Source organism: Artibeus jamaicensis, unplaced genomic scaffold (genome assembly GCF_021234435.1).
Source record: "Artibeus jamaicensis isolate MK-2021 breed Jamaican fruit bat unplaced genomic scaffold, CSHL_Jam_final contig_648, whole genome shotgun sequence".
Lineage (NCBI taxonomy): Eukaryota > Metazoa > Chordata > Mammalia > Chiroptera > Phyllostomidae > Artibeus > Artibeus jamaicensis.
This window is the reverse complement of record NW_026521912.1, coordinates 281,389-303,041: the sequence shown is the minus strand read 5'-3', so window position 1 is coordinate 303,041 and position 21,653 is coordinate 281,389. Positions and strand designations below refer to the sequence as shown.

Sequence of the window (21,653 nt, the reverse complement as noted above, 5' to 3'; positions counted from 1 at the left end):
AAGGGGTGGAAGGACCAGATCTTGGGAGAAGGAGGAGTAAGAGGGAAGAGGGAACATGGGGATGGCTACTCCACTGGGGACAGGGGAAAAGCCCAAAGGACGTTCTTTCTGAAGGCCACTGCCTGTAAACAGAAGCTGGACTGGGTGGCTGGGCTGGACCCACCCCTGGCTTCTCTTCCCTGAGTCTGTGTGCCTAGTGTATCACCACGAGCTCGGACACAGGACCGAGCCCCTGCACAGCTCCCCGGTCTTCCACCACAGGTGGAAGGTGTGTACCAGCTGCCCCCACGAGCCCCCAGTGGGCTGCACAGTGAGTGGAAGGCCCACATGGGGCTCTCGCCTGCGGCCCCATGCCAAAGTGCCGCCGCTCCTGCTTCTGCCCACAGAAGCCCCTGGTGTTACCGCAGGAAGACACACCCTGTGTCTGGTGTTGTCTCTCTTGTTTCCAGATCACACATGTATGTGTGAGGTTTGTGTCTGAGGCTCTCTTCTTGACTGATTCTATTGTTTCTTTCTAGTTTCTAGTGTATTGATTTCTGCTTTTTCTGGATGCCTTCCTTGGTTCTGCTGTCCTAGGCTGCGGTTTGGGCTGTGGGGCTGTGGTCGGCCTCGCTGTGCTGCCTGCCGGGTGACCTTGAAGTCCTGCTCTCCTGCTCCTCTTGGGAAGCACCTGCATGCCGCCTCCTGTTCCAGGGGGGCTGTGCTCCTCAGCCCTCCAAACACTCAGCTGCTGCTGCAGCCTCACTGTCTTCCTGAGAGCTGCTTTTGGTTTTCAAGGGAGTTGAAACTTCCATTGACACAGCCCTCTCCTGCCCCCCGCTTTGGGGCACTGAGCCAGAGAACAGAGCCTGGACAGCATGTGTTCTATCACATTCACCCCAATTTTCTTTAGGACCTAAAGGGCTTATGTCATTTCTGAGCATCCTATGATCCCTCAAAATAAAAGCACAGATTCTTTCTGTGGGCCAAGGAAGAAATTGTGCTACTAACTTAACTTTATTCCTGATATCATTCAAAACTTGTGCGCCTGTTAAAATGTAATGTGTGAAAGGCCTGGGTTTCCACCAGCTCCTGCTTGTCCTGTGACCTGGCAAACCCTATGCTCTCTGAGCATCTGCGAGGGTGGGCCCCTGGCTGGGGCCGCACCCTCCCTCAGAGACACACTTTCCAGGGCAAGCGCAGGGGGTCGAGGTCCCCGTTCCTGGGGGTCACCCCGCCAAACAAGCCCTTCATGGCCATTTTGATACTGTGGCCCTGTAAGCTGTGGGCAGTGGAATTTTGTCACGTAATGACCACACCTGAGGGACTTGATCTTGTTATGATCTGATTTTCAGCACACTGATGAGGCGGACCATGGACACTAGAATTCAGGTGCCAGGGCTGGAAGCCCGACCTCCCAGGAGTCAGATACCTCTGGCCACTCACCTGTGCTGAGCATGCGCTGCACTGCTCTGAGCTGCAGTGTTCCCTCTGTGAAGTGGGGATTGGCACTGTGCCCTCCACACGGGTCCCGGCATTGAGCTGCCTGGCACAGGCACGCACTCAGGCCCAGCTGGCAGGCACCTCGGGCATCTTCTTTCCTCACATCTCTTCTTGCCGGGCAACCCCTTTCCTTCCACCTCCCATCATGGGGTGGGGGCCCTCTCTTCCTCTGTTCCAATGAACAAAATGTGCACTGACCTGTGCACGTTGCTGGGAGAGGCAGATCCAAGTTTGACAGTGGGGAGGGCAAGATGCCCTGGTGGGGTGGAGGCTGTGCTATTGGGGAGGAGGTAGGCACGGGATAAAGACGCGGGCAGGAGTTGAAGTGAGCATGTGTAGTGGTATTCCAGATGCTCTGACAGCTGGGACATTGCTGACCCTGGAGGAACTGCCCTCCCAGGGTGAGCCACATTCTAGAGACAGTGAGCAGCTCACTGTGGAGCGTGCTTCTCAGATGCAAACCAAGCCATCCAGAGTCCAGCCTCAACAGCTCTTTCCTCAGTGTCTCACACTCCAGGCCAACCCTGCCCTGAGCAGCCTGGGGCCAGGCACCAGCACCATAGCCCACAGCCTGCTGAAACTGTTCAGAGTGGCCAGTCCATTCCTGCTCACCCACGGCTTCCTGTAGAGACCACAGTAAGGCTCTCTTGCCTGCGCCCCCTCCATCTGTTTGTCCCTGACCAGCCCTGGTGTTTTCCCCGGGGCCAGAGGGGCCGGATCTGTGAGGAATGAACCGGCTTTCCCCTAGCAGTCACCACTGAATCTGTCAGCCTCACCACACCAGGATAATAACAAAGCCCGCATCTGAAAACAAGGGGTGCCAGTGGAATAGGAAGCTGGGGGACTCCCAAGTTTGCTGTGTCTTGAAGGAAGCAAGTGCAGGGGCAGAGTCAAGGCTGTTGGGGCACCTGCAGACGCCTTCAGAGCACCCCCATTTCCTGGACTCACTCACCTTCCCGTGGCTCAGCAGGATTATCCGCACCAGCACCACGTTGATGTGGGCCCCCAAGGACTCGTCATGGTAGATTTCATTGACCTGAAAGACCACCAGGGAGATGTTGTCAGCAGGACTCTCAGGCCCAAAGACCAGCCCTGGCTTTCTTTGCCAATGATATCACCACCTGCCCAGCTCGCACTCATTCCTTGTCCCCAGTTTGCACCAGGCATCACCTCCGCTGGCAGCCCAGCTGTTCCCTCCTCTGTGCCACCTGCCTCGCAGCCACCACTGCTGTGGGACAACAGCCACCCCTCCTCAGCGCCCTCCTGCCAGCATGGGCATTCTCTACCCAGAGCCTGGTCTGGGACACTGCCCCTCTCTTGGCATCGGTCCCTAACTGCACATAGCCTTTCCTTCAAGGGTGACCCAAGGCTGCACACTCCAGAGGCAGGGACAGGGCCAGCACTGCCAGCAGCAGAAATCACTCCACAGTCACCCACGCTTGTCACCATTTGGAAGGGGGTTTGTGCAGACCCAGCGCCAGATCTGACTGGATGTGTTGGTGAAGAAGAGACATTACCCAGTCACAGAGGTGCTGTCTTGCTCTGTTGGCACCTGTAGCTTGTGTCATTGGCTTCCTTTGTAATTTACCACTGGCCCAGTCTCACATATTTTATTTTTGCATTGAAGAACATTATTCTGAGCAGGTGCTCATGGGCTTCACCAGATACCAAGAGGGTCATGGCACAAGAAAGAGGAGGGACCCCACTCCCCACAGCACAGCTAGCACCAGTTACCCACAGGCTAGGCTGACACAGACCCTGCTGCACACATTCTCAGGGCTCTGCTTGGGGCGGCCCCTCACTGCCACCTCCTGTGCTGGCTGAGCAAACCTCTGCTCCAGACGGCCTGACCTCCAGTGGCTCCTTCTCCAAAGGGCTTCCCCAGTCTGATGTGCTTGCTCCTCAGCGAGCGCTGGGTCCATTGTTCTCCAGGTCTCTGTGTCCCCCACAATGGTGAGCTGCAGTCCCCTGTACCTTCCCTGAGTGTCCCCAGCAGCTCCCAGCCAGTGCTCAGAACCCTGAAAGAATCAACCCACTCAGGCTGCCACTGAGTGGGAGAGTGAACTGTCTGCACCCCTGACTGCCTGCACTCTGAGCCCAGGGGCTGCTGATGGCGCCCTGTGAGGGTGGAGCCACTCTGCTGTCTTAGGCCAGCGCTGTACCTGCTCCCAACCCCAACTTGCACAGTCTCTGTCTGAGCAATGATAACAGCAACCTATACAGAGTGGAAAGACCCTTTGGGAAATATGAGGGTTAACAAGGAAAATCACGTACCGACGCATCAAATTCTGCTCTAGCCCCACCCCTGGGAAGGGGCAGCTGATTGTAATACTCACTCAAGCCTTAGCTTCCTCTCTGTGAAACAAGGTGGCAGTCCCCACTGCACAGAACTGCCGAGGACTGACTGCACATGTGTGAGAAAGACGTGGTGAAAATGGTAAAACATCCTACTTGTCACTGCTTTTGCTCAGGCCGCCGCAGGCCTCGAGGTGTCAGGGGCAGGGAGCACACCCCTAAAACACCAGTGATCTGGCCCAGCTTTTAGGGTCAAATTAGATATTTTAGTCCACAGCAAGACAATAGCCCTAAAACCCAGTTTTTCTTAAGAGAGAAAGGGTTTTTTTTTTTGTCTTCAAAGTAGTTGCTTTATCTATTACCAGTAAAACTGGCCAATTTGCTCTGGGGGCTTGACTGAAAGTCACAGTGCTGAAATAAAGAAGGCAGTGGAGCAGGGAGGGCGCTTGGCAGCGGGGGAGGGGGAAGGGGGATGGGAGAGGTTGGGAATGGTGGAAAAACCGGCCTCGATCTTTGAGGAGATGACTGCAGAGAGAGCTTGAACTGCTACCCTCACTGGGGGACTGGCTCACATTTTGGGGTGGCTTCAGAGAGCAGCAATGGAGCCCGAGAAGCTTCAGAAGCAAGAGGCCTGCAAGAATAGCCAAGCTCCCAGCTATGTCAGGGTGGGAGGTGATCCAGGGACAGTGAGCAGAATGGCTGGGGCCAGATATGGGTCTCAGAGAGCCCGAGGGTACTGGCCAGCAGGAGGGGAGTCTGCAACAGAGACAACAAACTCTGAGGGACCCAAACCCAATCCACAGGTCTGTAGCCTGGAGGGCCAGTGTCCAGAGCGGGCTGGGACAGATGTGTGCGGGGGGGGGGGGGGGGCGAATCATGCTTGCATCCCTATGCAGAGGGAGGAGGGAAAAGTGACGAACAGCTCTACTGTGGACTGAACTATGTCCCCAAATTCATATGCTGAAAGCCCGACAACCAGTGTAATGATGGGAGGTGATCAGGGTTAGAAGAAGCCATGAGGGTGGGGATCCCCTGGTGCAATTAGTGCCCTTATAGGAAGAGATGTCAGAGAACTGTCTCTGTCTCTCTCTCTGCCATGTGAGGATGTGGCAAGAAGGTGGCTGTCTGCAGGCCAGGGTGACAGCCCTCACCAGGAACCAACCAGCTGGACCTCCAGCCTCCACAACCTACACTGCAATTGTGTGCTGTTTAAGCCACCTAACCTATGGTATTTAGTTAGAATGGCCAGAGCTGACTATGACCAGCAGGAAGTCAAGCTCAAGTTCTGATCTGAGTCATCCCCCCTAACAGCTTTCAAATGGTAAAAGCCTGAGCCCCTCTCATAGGCCAGGGCACACGTTTTCCTTCTGTGCTGCGGTGAGGGGAGCCACAGTTAGAAGTAAGTGAAGATGGGTTTTCCCCATGTTTGAGCTTTGCTGTGTAAATGTCCATTCCACCATGCACTGACCCCTAGCCCAATGACAGACCTGTCCTAGGTTCTCAGCGGGACTTCCAAAACTGAGGCATCTGGGCCTCTCTCTCCCAGTCCACTCACTGGGGTCCAGAGTCGTGTGGCCTGGCCTGTGGCAAGCACAGAGCTGTTGGCCTCTCTGCATGCCTGGCACTCGGGATTCTGCGGCGAACCAGCATGGAGCTGGCCATCTTCTGGGAGGTGGAAAGGGAAACTGGAAAGTAACAAAACCAGTTCTATGGTCATGATGATACTAATGAGGAAAATGTAGGGACCAGAAGGCACATTAGTGCGGACTCTGTCCTGTGGGTGAGACTGAGGACACGGCCTTCCACTGCAGAGCTGAGAAATGGAAACGAGTAAGCCTCGCAAAGGCAACGGTGCTCCTGCCGGAGGGAGCAGCACCAGCAAATGCCCGGGCCCAGGGTGATCCTGGTGCTGCTGGAGGAGGGGCTGGCAGGGGGCGTCCTGGGAGGCCAGCTGGGAGAGGTTTTCGACTCTGCTCAAAGAGCAGCAGCCCACACCAGGGCTGAGAGGAGGACTGTGAGACCGTGGTCTTCAAGGTTACGCTGGCTCCTTTACAGGAGGGAACTGAGTGCCCGCTGCAGAGGCTGAGAGGTGGGTGTGTGGGGCTCAGGTGCAGAGGTGAGAGAAGAGAAGGGCAGACAGCAGGAGTAGCTTGGGTTGGAATGGGCACCTCCCACGCAGCCCTGTGGCCCCCAGGGTGCACTGAGCCCCGCCCCTCAATGACAAGAGGCAGGCCACCTTTTTTCCTGTGAGTGGGGCAGGGAGAAAAACCTGTGTCATGTCTCAGAGCCACCCCAGAAAATGAGGGGCTTGGGGCCCCTCTATACCCCCACAGCACTCTGAAGCCCGTGCTGACCGCGCCACTCAGAGCCAGGCTGGGGTGGACCCCAGGGCACCTGCCCTGTCGGTGCGCACAAGGAGGCCTGGAGCCCTGCCCACCAACCTTCTGGAAGGCAGAAAGCCTGCCTTGTTACCTGGATGGGACTCAGGGATGAGTGTCTAGAATGATCTCTTTCATGCTTTTGACAGCCCTGTGAGGAGGGATGGTCAGCCCCACATAAGCGAGGAGAAGCTGAGGCTGGTCTCTTTCTCAGTTCCTGCCCTGACAGATCCTGTCCTTCAGGGTCCAGGGTCATCCTGGCCCTGCCACTGGGCCTGAGAGCAGCTGCTGTCACCTTGGGTGGGCGGCTTTGTGTCCTTCTTGGACACTGGACAGGTCTGACCCTGACTCCTGACTCAGAGCAGGCGGTGACCAGAACCCCAGGGAGACCCTGCTTGGTTTGAAGCTCCTGGGGGCGGCGGCCCGCGTCCTGCAGGGCTGGGGTGCGGCCACCAGGGCCCCGGGAGGAAGGCCGCTGCACCAAGGCCCAGGTTGGGAGGCTCTGTTTGTAGGGCTGCTCATTACTTGCCAGTTCCTATCAGCTGAGCTGGGTGCCCTGACTCTGACCTGGACATCAGTGAGGCCTTCTGGGCTGCTGAGGAACTAGACAGAGGATGTCTGCAGTGCCCACAGAGGCCAGCGCAGAGGCCAGACCACAGGTAAGGCCAGCAGCCCAGCCTGCTCTTGAGACTCCCCCCACCCTACCACGGTGCATTTCCACTGTAGGAAGGCTTTACCCCTTTCACATGCTCCCCCCGGGGGCAGGCTTCCAGCTGGTGTGTTCTGGCCTCGCTTTGTGACACTTGCACCTCCCGGTGGCAGCTGGACCTCTGGGTGGCCCCCTACCTCATATGACCTCAGGGGCCTAGAGAGTAGGTCAGAGGCAGGACCCCCATGGGGACCACCGGCCTGGGCAGAATGTGTTGTGGCAGAGACCCCACCTGGTGAAGAGATTCCCCCAGTGGTGCTGGCACCCAGCTCCCACAGAGTGCTGGGCAGAGGGCCCCTCTGCCCCAGGTCTCTGCTGGCCTGAGGCGTGGCCCTGCCTTCCCCTGGGGCCATGCCAGCTTTCCAGGGGGTTCTGAACCTCCGGGCCGCCTCCCTCTCCCTACGGGATGCTGCTCAGATGGGACTGTGAAGCAGGAAGCCCGTGGCACCCATGCGAGCATGAGAACCCCTGGGAACAATGGGTAAAATTCCCACTGAAACAGCCATCCTTGATAGGGATTCAGGCGAGACATTTCTGCTGAGCAGAAAGCTGACACACATGGCAAAAAGAGCCACCAAACGCAGAGGAGGGCCTCCTGAAGCCTCCCTCACATCTTCCTGCTCCCGGTACTTGAGCTCACTTCCTGGGCGGGCAGGAGGTGGCAGGCCCCTGATTGCTCACCCCCCACACACACCATTCTTCACAACTCGGTCACCGCTTGGAGAAGATCTGACCTCCTTCTGCCCAGGACCCTCAAGGGCTCCCCAGTGCCCCAGGAGCAGACCCTTCAGCCCCTTCTGGGCAGGCCTGGCTGGCTTCTCTGTGATCCACTTCCGATACTTTCCTCCAAGAGCCCTCGGTTCCACAGCTCCACCTTCCTGAAGTCTGGCGGCTCTCTGGCTGCTTGTGCAAAGGCTCATGCCTGGAATTCCCTCTTCTCCGCTCCAGCCCCTGGATTTCTTTGAAGAGCATTCAAAGAAACAAAGTCCAAGTAATAAACGCATTTCAAAGAAGGGGGGCAGTTACTGCCCTGTTTAATCTCCTGCCCCTACCCCAAAGCCCTCCCACTGCAACTGGGATAAAGTCAAAACCCTGCTGCTTCTTTTCGAGTGGGCCTGGCCAGACTTGGGCTCCCAGCATGGGGAGCCCTCCCTACCCCAGGGTCTTTGCACTTGCTGTGCCCTCTGGCTCTTCATGTTCTCCCCCCATCACTGTCCCCTGCTCAAAGCACCTAAAACACCCACTGAAGAAGCTGCTCCAGACTTGACAATTACTTGAAACAGGAGGTGCCTCTCCTTCTTGCTCACTGCTGTGTTCCCAGCAGTGTCCAGAACACAGTAGGTGGTCAGTAAAAATTTTACATAAATGAAGGAGGGGGTAACTTTGGAGACATGGACCAATAGGAAATGGGCAAAGTGTGTGACAGCAGCAAGCCCCTGAGGCCCTGCAGTGACCTAGACTGAGGGTGAGGGCCCAGTGCCCGGAGCCTGCCCCGAGACCTGAGTGCTGGGCAGCTGCTCTCCTCAGCCCGGCTGCAACGGGACAGCAGGCTGGGACAATGTGCTTGAGCCCAGTCTGAGAAATTGCTCCAGGAGTCTTGAAACCTGGGAGAAAATGTTCACCGAGGCAGCCCTTCTTTCATGGATGGTGGCCAGGGACTCTCTCTTTGGGAAAATACCTTGTAATGTACCTTTTTCTTATTAAAGGATGCAGGCAAGTTTCTGCTCTGGACTAGGCACTGACTGGGATTAGCTCTGTGTGACAATTGAAAGCTGCCCTTTTCTGTGCAAGAGCTCTCTCTTGCCCTGTGCAGCTGTGAGCCTGGTGCCCTGGCCACGGAGCCCGGGCCCAGCCCTGGTTCCCTGCAACAAGCAGGGCTTCAGGGAGGCCATAGCCACCCTCCCCTCTCCCACCAGCCTCAGAGCTTATGGGGAGCAAGCTCCAGCCCTGAGGTATGATCTCTGAGCCGAGTCCAACAGGGCACAGCCAATGCACACGAGTGACAGACACACCAGTGACGTTCATTCCTCCTGTAGTTCATATTCTTCTGCCATTCCACCAGCATTTCCACCCAAGGAGAGAGAAAGAAGGCTGCATGCATCAATAGGATGGTGCTGTGGCACCTGGAAGCCCCAGGGACAGGGACAGTGGAGCAGATGTGCTTCAGCTGACCGAGAAGGGGAGAGGAGGCAGCTGAGCAGAGTGGGGAGTCAGGCCCAGGGTTGTGGCCTCCAGCCTTGCTGTGGCTCCCTCACCCCTTTAAGGTCAAACAGATCCGAGGGCTATGGGCCCTGCTTCCCACCTGGACCCTAAGCTGAACCACACAGCATGAGCAGAGTCCACGTCGAGTGGTGCTAGGAGGAGTGAGATCAGTGAGCAGGCCCAGAGTGGTATGTGGGCTCCAGACTCACCAGCTGTGTGGGCAGGGTGGACGTCACAGGCCTGGGACTGGGAGTGGCTGCAGAGTGGACAGATCATATGGCACAGGATCCAACCTGGACCATGCGGGGCCCAGTGCACTTGAGCAACCCAGGTAAAGAGCCTGAAGCCAGATCTGCCTCCTACACCCCCAGCAAAGATGATGAGGAGTGAGGCCAGCCTCCCCACAGCTTCTAGGATCCCAGGGTCCCCAAGTGACGAGGAAAAAAGGAGAGACCCTGCCCAGCAGGTGTCTACCCAGAAAAGACTGAGGAAGCCAGGGCAGCTCTGACTCCCACCTGTGCCCTGCAGAGCCAGGAGGCTCCAGGGTGAGCATTCCCAGGGGCACTTGGGAGCCTCAGGGGTCCTTGCCTGCTGCTCCCTGGCAGGGCCCTGAGGGGACATCTGCCCTGCTGGAGGTGAGAGCAAGTGGTGAGCACAGTGGCATGGGATCTGTCTTCTTGAGCAGCCCCTGACCCCCGATCACCCCCACTGTTCCCCAGCTCAAAACAGGCACCGAAGTGTGGCACAGAGGAGAGATGCAGAGGAGATGGGAGCCCAGACCTGAGGGAGGGGCGTGAGTGCCCTGCACATCATTCTGTGTCTGAAGGGCCATGGGGAGCCTGTGGCCCCCAGAGCCAGGCCATTGTGGGGGGGGTCTCAGTACTGCCTGTCCCCACGGGCTGTGTGTCCTGAGCAGGGCAGTGGAGGGGCAGGAACAGTCTCAGGGGTCGTGATACTAATGCAGACACTGCTCCCTCCAGGCCACCCTCCACAGGGCCAGCGATCTCGTATCCTCCTTTGTCAGATTGCCACCTGCCCCTCCATTCACCAGACCTGTGCTCCCAGGGCTGGGAGCCTTCTCAGAGCCCGGACCCTGGCTGGCTTCCAAGTGCCCCACCAGCCTCTCCTGCTGGCCAGCTTGGTCCTTCAGAGGCCTGCCTGTCCTGAACCCCTGAGCCTGGCCCACCCCATGCCCCACCCCAGGAATCTGCTGAGGGCATGACTCCCTCTGCCCAGAATGGCAGTGGTGCTGCTGTTCAAGGCAGCTGGAGGCTTACCGCCCCCCAGCCCGTGACCTCCTCCCAAGCCCGGCAGAGGGCACTGCTGAAGGGCTGCCAGGGCCCTTGTCCTCCTTTCTGCCCTACCTCAGGCAGGCAAATGTCCCCACAGGAGCCAAGCTTCTCGAGGACGACAGCTGCTGGGCAGATGTCATGCACACAAAGGAATGACAGTAGCACCTCACCGGTCAGCTCTGACCTTCCAAGACCTGTGTTAGGTCTCATGTCCTTAACTGTCACCTCCCATACCCTGCCAGGGAGCATCATTATACCCATTTCACCATTGGGGAAACTGAGGCTCAAAAAGATTGACAAACTTGCTCACAAGCATGAGTGGGAATCTGGGCAAAGGCTCTGGAAAGCAATGTAGAAAACCTGCTGCAATTACAGCCGCTGGCCCCTGGTGCCGGCTCACCAAACCCCTAGCCCCTGCGATGAAGAAAAGCCCTGGATGTGGAAGGGGAAGCACAAGGGCACCCCCGAGGCTCCTGGGACTTGAGCCTCCACGCAGAGGTGGAGTCTGTTTCTTCACGGGAGTCTCTGGGACCATAACCAGTTTATGGGCTTCATTTACTCACTTACTTATGCAAAAGATGTTTAATCGACATCTACTATGTGCCAGGCTGTTGGCCAGATAATCGAACATGCACATCATATAGATGCAGCCCTAAAGCCTCATGCTGAATGTGCGCTGCCCTGTGAACCCTTAATTCTTCTGAGACACACTGGCAAGGGCCCCCAGCAGGGAGCAGGACCCCAGGGTTGCAGGACTGCACCTCAGCAACAGGTGCAGGAGGAGTGACAGACACACCAGACCAGACCGCAGCCCCATGATGTGACACATTCCCTGCTGTTCTGGCTCAGCTGTCACCTCCTGCTGGAGTCTGCACGGCACAAGCTCTTCAGCCGCCTTCAGCTGTCACTGAGGAGGCCTGCTGCCAGGCCCTCCTGGTTCACGGGGACTCCCACACCCACTCTGACAGCCGTCAGCTCCCCCAGGGAGGCTGAGCATCTTTGTCAGCTGTCAGGAGGCCTCCCCTGGGGGGCAGGGGCGTGGGGGAGTGGAAGGAAGTAGAGGCAGAGGTAAAGACGGTGTGGTACAGCCCTCAGAACCATCTCCATCTTCCTCATCATCACTGGTGTCAACCCCGCACCACTGGAATGGGCTCCATGCAAGCAGGACCCCAGCTTCACTGTTCACCAGCCTCCCAGCACCTATGTACTGTCTGGTACGTGGCGGGCGCTCTGTAGACACACGCAGAGTGAATGAGGGACGGAGCGGGTGAACAACCCTTAGAGAGACCAGGAAGACACTGTGGACGGAAGAGCCAAGAGGAAGATCAGGAGTCACAGAGCCAGAGAGAAAGCAGAGCTGGGGGGCAGGCAAGTGTCCTCAAGTGCTGTCAGGAGTCAGAAAGGCCAAGGCAAGAACACACTTGAGGATGGCCTTCCTCAGGGGTTCAGGAGGACTCTCTCTTCAACTAGAAGAGTGGGGACAGGATGTCACCTGGGCTGCGTTCCTGAGGGGGTTCTGCCTTTCCACAGGCACAGAAATCCTGTCTTCGTCACCTGAGTCACGCCATCACCCTCTCTGAGCTTTGGTGACCCTAACCAGAGGCAAGAACCTTGTGGGGCCACTGGGACCACAAAGAGACAGCTTCCCAGCCCCACCCCACATGGGGTTAGCTGTGAGCACAGCCTCCTCAGGCCCTGTGCAGAGCCATTTCTGATGACAGAAGCCGTGAGCCCTGAACTCCCGAATACAGGTGTTTCTCTTTCAAGATCCCAAAACGGCCTCGGCCCTCTGCCCATGTAGTATCACAGCAGGTCCTGGGCCTCCTGGCCTGACACAGGAGGCTGTGCTGACCTCAGGTGCTGCCTTGACCCCAGCACCCTGTCCTCCAGAGGCCCGCTGGGCATGGTGCTGTGGAGATGCGGCCGGGTGTTCACATGGGCCGTTCTGCCCTTGCAGCAGCACCAGCACACTTCAGGGGCTTCCCAGCAAGCCCTGCTTCTGCATTAGGGGAGCCCTTCCCAGGCCCCGCACAGGGCTCTGCATCTGTGATTAATATGAGTGTTAACCGAGGTGTGAGTACTCGATCCTGCCCTGCTCCCCGAGCCCTCTGAGCACAGGGACACAACAGCTCATCTCTATACCCAGAGCCCTGAAAGTGGCCAGTTTACACCCGGGGTTCGGGGTGCCCGAGGCACTAACACGTGACCAGGGACAGCTCACATCTGGGGGACATCCTCCATGCGCCCAGCACTGCGGTGAGCACCTTTCTGGTGTCTAACTCCAGTCACGCTCACAACAGCCCCAGGGGTGGGACAACTGCCCCATCCCAGCATACTGTGGGCAGGCAAAGGCCCCCTCTTGCCCAGGCCAGAAGGAAGAACCCCCCGCCCCCAAAGACGGGCCGCACTTGCCTGTAGCTGTACTCTGGTTCCCTTGTGCTGTGTGAGGTCTTCATTTCAATTTGCTGACGTTAAAAAATAATTTGATTTCCTATAAAAATTGGACTTCCAGCTCCTCATGGAAAAAAAGAGCCAGTACCATGGGGCCTGCTTACATGACCACAGTGAGTGGGCAACGGGTGGGGATGCTGCCGGGCACGGTGCCTCGGCCACGGCAGTGCAGTCCTCAGCATTCCACACTGCTGCAGCCGCCCTGGCCCCTGGTCCTGCCTCCTGTCTGGCTCCTACCAGCACCTGAGAGAACCACGCTTTTCTAAGCTGCGTGCATGGGCCCTGCCAGCCCTATTTCCAGGCAGTGCATGGGGACAAGCACAAGGCACAAGAACAGTGTGGGCATGCCCTGGGCCCATGGTACCAGCAGGTCCTGGGGCTGGGGACCTGTGTATGACGAGGGTGCCTCTGCTCCCTGTTCTGTCCCCTCTCCCACTGTGTGAATGTCAGGCCCCAACCCAAGTGTGTCCCCCTTGCCCAGAAGCTGAGCTGGATTCCCCGAAACTGAAGGCACCGAGGGCTGGTGTCCAGTTTCAGAGATGTCTGTCTCTGTCCCAGGCACCAGAGCCAGAGACATGTGAACAGGACTTGGGGCTGCGTCTCCCTGCGGCTAGTACATGAGACCCACCCCGCCCCAGGACTAGCAGAAAACATTCCTGTTGCCCTTGCCCCACGCAGCCTGCCCACCGTCACCACATGGCCCCAACTTTCCTGCAAGCTGCTGACAAATGGAGACGGTATGCCTCTGTTGTTTGCAAACCCTGGCAAGGCTTTGGGAAGCCTGGGCCAACTTCTGGATTAAATTAGAAGAGAAATGAGGAAAAAATCTGAGCGCTGGCACAGACAAAAACCATTCATTCAACAAACACTGTTTCAGAACATACTGTACAGAAATCTGTTTCTTTTTTAAAGATATATTTTATTGATTATGCTATCACAGTTGTCCCATTTCCCCCCCTTCACTCCCTTCCACCCTGCACACCTTCTCCCACCCACATTCCCTCCTTTAGTTCATGTCCATGTGTCATACTTACAAGTTCTTCAGCTTCTACATTTCCCACACTATTCTTACCCTCCCCTATTTTCTACCTACCATCTATGCTACTTATTCTCTGTATCTTTTCCCCCTTTCTCCTCCTCCCACTCCCCTGTTGCTAACCCTCTACGTGATCTCCATTTCTGTGGTTCTGTTCCTGCTCTAATTGTTTGCTTAGTTTGTTTTTGTTTTAGGTGTGGTTGTTAATAATTGTGAGTTTGCTGTCATTTTACTGTACATGTTTTTATCTTCTTTTTCTTAGATAAGTCCCTTTAACATTTCATATAATAAGGGTTTGGTGATGATGAACTCCTTTAACTTGACCTTACTGAGAAGCACTTTATCTGACCTTCCATTCTAAATGAAAGCTTTGCAGAAAAGAGCAATCTTGGATGTAGATCCTTGCCTTTCATGACTTGGAATACTTTCCAGCTCCTTCTTGCCTGTAAGGTCTCTTTTGAGAAATCAGCTGACAGTCTGATGGGAACTCCTTTGTAGTTAACTGTCTCCTTATGTCTTGCTGCCTCTAGAATTCTCTCCTTCATTTTAATCTTGGCTAATGCAATTATGATGTGCCTTGGTGTGTTCCTCCTTGGGTTGAACTTCTTTGGGACTCTCTGAGCTTCCTGAACTTTCTGGAAATCTATTTGCCAGATTGGGAAAGTTCTCCTTTATTATTTGTTCAAATAAGTTTTCCACTTGTTTCCCTTCCTCTTCCCCTTCTGGTACCCCTATAATTCAGATGTTGGAACATTTAAAGATGTCCTGGAGGTTCCTAAGCCTTGCCTCATTTTTTAAAATTCTTGCTTCTTCATTCTTTTCTCTTTGGTTGTTTCTTTCTTCCTTCTGGTCCACTCCATTGATTTGAGTCCCAGTTTTCTTCCCATCACTACTGGTTCCCTGTGCATTTTCCTTTATTTCACTTAGTGTAGCCTTCATTTTTTAAATCTAATTTGTAACCCAATTCAGCCAATTCTGTGAGCATCCTGATCACCAGTGCTTTGAACTGTTCATATGCTAGGTTGGCTATCTCTTCGTCACTTAGTTGTATTTTTTTCTGGAGCTTTGATCTGTTCTTTTATTTGGGCCATTTTTTTTTGTCTTGATGTGCCTGTTATGTAGTTAGGGGCAAAGCTCTAGGTGTTCACCAGAGCAGGGCAACCCAGTTGCCGGGTTGTGATGCTATATGTGGGGCAGGGGTTTGAGAGGGAACAATGGCGCTTGCTCCACTCTCTGCCAGATTCAATCCCTTCTGTCGCTTTCCCCAAGGAAACTGGGCCTTTCTGGTGGTGATTCCCATGTGGGTAGACTTGTGTGCGTTCTAGGGACCCTGTGGGTCTCTCCAATATACTCTCCTGTGAGGCCAGGAGTCTCTCCTGGCACCTCAACTCCCACAGGTGTTTTCAATTGATGTTTAGAGGCTTTATTTCCCTGCACTGGCACCCTGAATTGTGTGGTCTGTCTTACTCCCCAATTTCGCCTGGTTTATCTGCACATGAATGTTGGACCCCCTGGTTCTTCAAGCCACCTTGCGCACCATGCCCCTCCTCCACAATCCGCCACCTCGCTGGGTCAGCCTGCTGCTGCCCCATACTCGGGGTCCGCCAGCCACCACTTTTTTTTTTGCTGCGACCCCTCTCTGCCTGGCCGCCTGATTCCGCCCCTCCTACCAGTTTGGATGAACATGTCTACTTTAACTCCTTGGTTGTCAGACTTCCATACATTTCAATTTTCTGTCAGTACTGGTTGTTATTTTCTTTCTGAATTGTTGGTGTCCTTCTTTTGGTTGTGCAAGGAGGCTCAGTGTGTCTACCTATGCCTCCATCTTGGCTGGAAGTTCCAGAGACCTGTTTCTATGCTCAGAGGGGTCCAAGGGCATGACCTCGGCTCTGGAAACTCAGAAGGTGCTTGGGTTGCCAAGTTCTTCCTGGGTCAAAGGAGTGGCGATCATCAGGAGGTGAGGTGCCCTGGGGGCTCAGGGCTCTTTCAGAACACAAGCAGTTATGGGGGAGACAGGACTTTCCTGCCCAGAAACCTGCTCCTCCTGCTCATCTGATCACTTTGAAAAGCATCCCCACAGTGACCTCACAGGCCCATTGGGTAGCAAGGCTGAGGAGCAGGTGGGGTTGGGCTGGGGTCTGAGCAGGGAGAGGGTGGAGCTCAGCTCAAGTGCAAGGTCCCTACAATGGCTTTCATTGGGGGCGGGGGTCTACCCTGCGGCCCACAGCCCAGGATGGCTGTGAGTGGGGCTCCACACAAAATCATACATTTACTTAAAACATTGTGGGATTGTTTTTGGTGATTACATTTCATAATGTATTTACTGTGTGAGCCAAGAGGACTCTTGTTCTTTTGGCTCAGAGAAGCCAATGGTTGGATCCCCTGATGGAAAGGGCTGCCCAGTTGCAGGGGCTGGGAGGAGCTGAAGGGGCCAAAGGGAAGCTTGTCTCCTGGGGGCCACCTCTCGCCAGGGACTGTGACATGCAGAGTATTTGGGAGGTTTAAAATTGAGGAAGCCAAGTTCAGGGCAAGGCAGGTGCTGTGCCAAGTGTATAAGAGCCAGGATGGCAACGCAGATGCTTCTGACTTCAAAGCAGGTCCTCATGTTGTGCCTTGTGCTCCCTTTACAGGGACCTGCAAGGTCCCCAGCCTTTGAACCAAAGGGTTGCTGGTTCAATTCCCAGTCAGAGCACATGTCTGGGTTGCAGGCCAGGTCCCTGGTCCAGGGGTGTGTGAGAGGCAACAGAGGGAACCACAAACCCTGGAGGGCTGGGGCCGTAGCTCTGGGTAAGAGTAGGACTAGAGCCTGAGAGCAAATGCATTGTTAGCCCCAGGTAGTGACTTCTTTTAGCTTCACAGCAGTCCTGGTTGGGTCCCAGGCACTCCCCACAGCAGCATAGGGGCCGCAGGAGCGCGCCTGGGTGAGCCTGCTGCTGCGTGCCAGCGAAAGTTTATTTCTGAGATGAGGGGAAGGGCGGGATTTGGCAGTTCTGCTTTCAAATTTCCAGTGCATCTTGAGGAATTCATCTGACTTGCTTTGACTCAGGGATATGACCAAGTTTACTTTAATATAACATTGTGGTTTAAAATGCTTGCTGTCCAAATACGTGAAACTTCAGGGAAGACACCTCACCTCTGTCTCGTGACCTTGGCAGCCTCCGACAAGTCTCCTGGAAGCAGGGGGTCCCAGGAGCAAAGGACAATCAGGGGCTGCCTTCAGGGATGGCCACATCAACCAGTGGTCCAGCTGCTGTGTACAAGGGGCAAAAGTGGCTGGCAGCTTGTCCCAGCAGCTCTGGGCCTTGGTGGACAGTGAGGCCCCAGAGCAGCACAGCCGGGCCTTTGGCTTCTCCAGGAAGCATAGGATTGAAACTAGTGCTTCAGTTAAATGCTATTAAGCCATGGAGGAAGCACTGATCTTGAGCCCAAACTTTGTATTTCTTGAATTCTTGACACAAATAGATTTTACTTTTAAATATCCATATGTAGCCCTGGCTGGTGTGGTTCAGTGGATTGAGCCCCAGCCTTTGAACCAAAGGGTTGCTGGTTCAGTTCCCAGTCAGAGCACATGCCTGGGTTGCAGGCCAGGTCCCTGGTCCAGGGGTGTGTGAGAGGCAACCACACATTGATGTTTCTCTTCCTCTCTTTCTCCCTCCCTTCCCCTCTCTTTAAAAATAAATAAATAAAACTTTAGAAAAAATAAATAAAAATGCATATGCAAACCTGTTACTTTAATCCTTGCTCTGGTGTCCCCCCACAGCATTGACCCTTGGCCTCCTGAGCACCTGAGCTGGGGGTTACTGCATCCTAGCCTGGCTTCTTGGGTGGTCAGGCACATGTGGCCACAGTGCCGAAATTGCAAGCAGAGACCAGGTCAGGTGCTGGCACAGTAAGTCTGCACACGAGCAGATTCCACACTCATAGTCAGCAGCAGGTACATTCAGGAGTGTTGACTACATCCTGGCCTGGGAAGACCAGACACATAGCAGGGAGCATGCTTCTGAGGAGAAAAGTTTGAATAGGATAATGGCTCCCCACACACTGGCGAGCTGGGCAGAGGGACACTCCTGGTCCCCAAGGCTGGGCCTGGTGGAGGCCAGATGAGCCTGTGGAAGGCTGGATGACAGCAGGGGACAGCTGGGCAGACCCATGTGGGAGCTGGGAGCCCAAGAGGGGCCCAGCCTGGGTGCAGGCTGGGCTAGAGGAGCCAGCAGGCTGGGTGGGCCATCCCACAAATGAGAGTTAGAGGCTCTCTAGCAGCCTTCCCTGGAGTCCCAGCCTCTCTGAACAGGCTAAGGGCGCCTGAGGCTGAGGGCCCAGCACCCTCTCAGGCACCTCTTTCTTCATCTGGGCAGAAGCTGAGGGAAGGACAGCCTGGAGCTGAGTGTCTGGATGGGCAGGGATGGGAATAGGCCTTGGGAAATGGGCCCCAAGGCCGGCAGGGCAGAGCATGGGGAGGTGGGGCTGGGCTGCAGGGTCCAGTCCACCACTGGTAGTCCTGGGTTTATGGACAGGTGGCCAGCCTGTGTGGGGAAGGGCCCCACTCTCAGGGTTTAATGCTCCCCAGTTGCCAGTCTTGCAAATCTTTGTTTCACCTTTGAACTTGTGTTAAGTAAGTGAAGTTAGACAGGATAGGGAGGCCTTGGCTCATATGTGGTCCCACCTCCCTAAGACAAGTTCTTGGCCACCTACTCCCAAGCCTGTGACCACTGATGACCTCAGTCCCTGGCAGGGACCTGGATGTACATGTCAAAAGGGTCAGGGTGGGTGCATGTGCGACATAACATCTCAAGCCAGGGCCTGGCTATGGCCAACCCACCCTGGGTGGACAGCCCAGCACAGGTTCAGAGGAGGGGAAGCTTTCTATGCACCCCCACGAAGGCTGCTGTGCTGTTCCTGGGCACCATGTGCTTGGCCAAGGGCAGGAGAAGGGACTAGCAGGTAGTTCCATTGTGCACAAATCTTCCAGGACTGCACTGTCCAATATGGCAGCCACTGATGTTTCAGTGAAACAGCAAGTGAATTACAAATATTAAGTTACCTGTTAGGATGGTGACTATCAAAGATAACAAGTGTTGGTGGAAATGTGGAGAAATTGGAACCCTCATGCCCTACTGGTAGGAATGCTTTTTACTAGCAGGTACTGTGAAAAACAGTATAGAGGGTCCTCAAAAAATAAAAAATAAAATTACTTTATGATCTAGCAATTCCATTTTGGGGCACAGACACAAAAGCACTGAAAGCAGGGACTGGAATAGACAGACACTGTGCCCCAGGTTCACAGCAGCACATACACAACAGCCAAAAGGTGGGAGCCACCGAGTGTCCACCCACAGAGGAATGGACATATGAACTGTGGTCTCAGACGATGGAACCTCACTCAGCCTTAACAAGAATGGAACTCCTGACACCTGCTACCACATGGATGAACCTTGACGACAGTGTGCTCTGTGAAGTCAGGCTGGCACAGAAGGACTGATGCTGTATGATTCCACTTATAGGGGTCCCTGGAGGAGTCCAGGTCATAGAGACAGAGAGTAGGGCAGCAGCTTCTGGGACCTGGGGTGTGGGGGTGGGCGTGTGAGTGTTTAAGGGGCACAGATTTTTGGTTTTACAAGATGAAAAGAGTTTTGGAGAGGGATGGTGGTGATGGTTGTATGACAACATACATGTACTTAATACCATTAAATTATTAAATTATACACTTAAAATGGTGAAGACAGTAAATTTTACATGTCTTCGTGTAAAAATACATTACATGTATTTTACAAGAATTAACAAGTTTTAATTAAAATAAAACTCTATTGGGAAAAATAAATAAAAAATTCAGTTCTTCTATCACAACAGCTACCTTTCAAGGGCTTAAGGGCCATGTGGCCGGTGGCTGTTGAACAGACAAGGCAGAATTAGAGCAGTTCTGCTCTAACAAGATAGCGTTGCTCCCTAAGGTTTGTGTTTCCTTGGTCCCTTCCACCCAAGACCACCAAAGAGCTCCGTGCATCTCGAATGGGCCCCCAAGGCTCTCTCCCGGGTGCACATTGACCTAAATGATGACTCACAGCCTTAGACAGTATCAGCCAGGTCTTGCCCCAAGCACCCATCTCATCTCCACTGCCACAGTGCACACATGGTGGGAGGCGGAGCTCAGACCCTCCACCCTGTCTCCCTGCGTCCAGGACTGCCCTGCAGGTCTCCACCTCTGTAGGACCAACCGCCACGTCTGGGACAAGCATGCATCCAAGGAACACTGGAGACAGGGAAGAAGACACTGTCCAACTACTCCTTAGCCCCTCGATTTATCTCCCCAAAGTAAAATTTGTTTCACTTTAAGAATTTTTATATTTCTCATGCTTTTCAAGAAATAAACCAAACCATCCTATTATCCAGTTGAGGAACAGTTGGATGGTGAGGGTGTAAATGAATAGACTAAAATTAACTGGCAAAACCAAGAGAAAGTTCTAGACTTCCTCCTTCAGGCTTGTGTGGCAGGAGGTGTGTGTGACAGAAGGCCCCTCTGCACCAGCCTCAGGAGGAGTTCTCGAGGGGTGCGCCCAGCACTGTGGGTCTCAGTGTGCTTCTCAAGGCTATGTGCAGTCCTGGTGGCGGCCCAGTTGGTTGAGCAACACACCAGACGGTTGTGGTTTGACCCGGGTCAGGGCCCTTGCGGGAGGCAACCAATCACAAATAGATGTTTCTCTCTTCCTTCCTCTCTTTAAAAATCAATGAACATATCTTTGGGTGAGAATTTTTTTAAGTTTAATTCTAGATGTGCTGTCACTGAACTAAATATCGCCACCATCATGATAGTACAACCACATTTTACTTAGTAACTGAAAGGCCAATCACCTCCATTATCTTATTTAATCCTCATGGCAACCCCAGAGATGGACACTACTGACCCATTTCAAGGATGAGGAAACCAAGGCTTCCAGGACCGGGGCACCAGCCTGCAGCGTTCCAGGTCCTGGCTCTGGGCACCCTGCCCACTGCCAGGCCCACACGCACCTGCTTCCCTCCACAAATCTGCCCTCCCTGCCAAGGCCCATGCACAGGACGCCCCTACTCCCCTCCCACGGCGGCTCTCCCAGCTGCCCCCCCATCAGCCCACACTCTTCAGGCAGAGGTCCCCAGGCTGGCTGTGACCCCTACTAGGGATCAGGCCGCCCCTGGGAAGGCTCTCCAGGTGAACAGGACAGCAGGGACTGTGCCCTCTGTTGCCAATCAGGAGGCTGCCCCTGAGGGAGGGGCAGCGCCTGCAATACAGGTGTGGGGGGGCGGCCCCTGCATCTCCCTCATTAGGTAGAGAGATCAGAGCACATGCCCGATCAAGCCTGGGAAGGCGTTGGTGGCACACAAACACCCCATGAAACAGGCCAGCTTCACAGGGAGAAGAAATGGGTCCCCTTTTGATCTTCGGTTCCTCTGGCTCCTCCAGGAAAAGCCCGGTGGCTGTTGGTCTGGCTGCCCCTTTGCAGCACGCACCCACTTCCTTTGTTTTCATCGCTTTATGTTTTACTTTTAGGTCACTTTTATGTAAAGTCAAGTTTCCTTTGTAAACAATTTTAAGTTTTAAGAAGTCAGTTGGTTTATAGGCAAACACACAGTCCAGGTACAATGCAGGCATGGCAAAAATCAAGAAAACTGGTATACGAATAACCAGAATTTGGGAAAAATCACCTCAGCGGGTAAACAGACTTGCCAAGTCAGAATTAGCCCGCTTCCCCCACTGACAGATGAGAAAACTGAGGTTCATGTGGCACACGGGAAGGTCACCTTCTCCTCCCTGGGGACCTGGGGAGCCTCCGTGT

The 21,653-nt window shown here is 54.7% G+C and overlaps 1 protein-coding gene across 7 annotated transcripts in view; it reads right to left on the bottom strand.

The window, feature by feature from the left end:
• The window catches only part of ADAMTS2 (ADAM metallopeptidase with thrombospondin type 1 motif 2), a 267,913-nt gene that overhangs the window by 92,924 nt on the left and 153,336 nt on the right, over window positions 1–21,653 (bottom strand). For all 7 annotated transcript variants that reach the window (XM_053670905.1, XM_053670906.1, XM_053670907.1 and 4 more), the window contains exon 5: window positions 2,435–2,518. In XM_053670905.1, coding sequence (XP_053526880.1) covers window positions 2,435–2,518 — 84 coding nt within the window. The remainder of the gene's footprint in view (window positions 1–2,434; window positions 2,519–21,653) is intronic.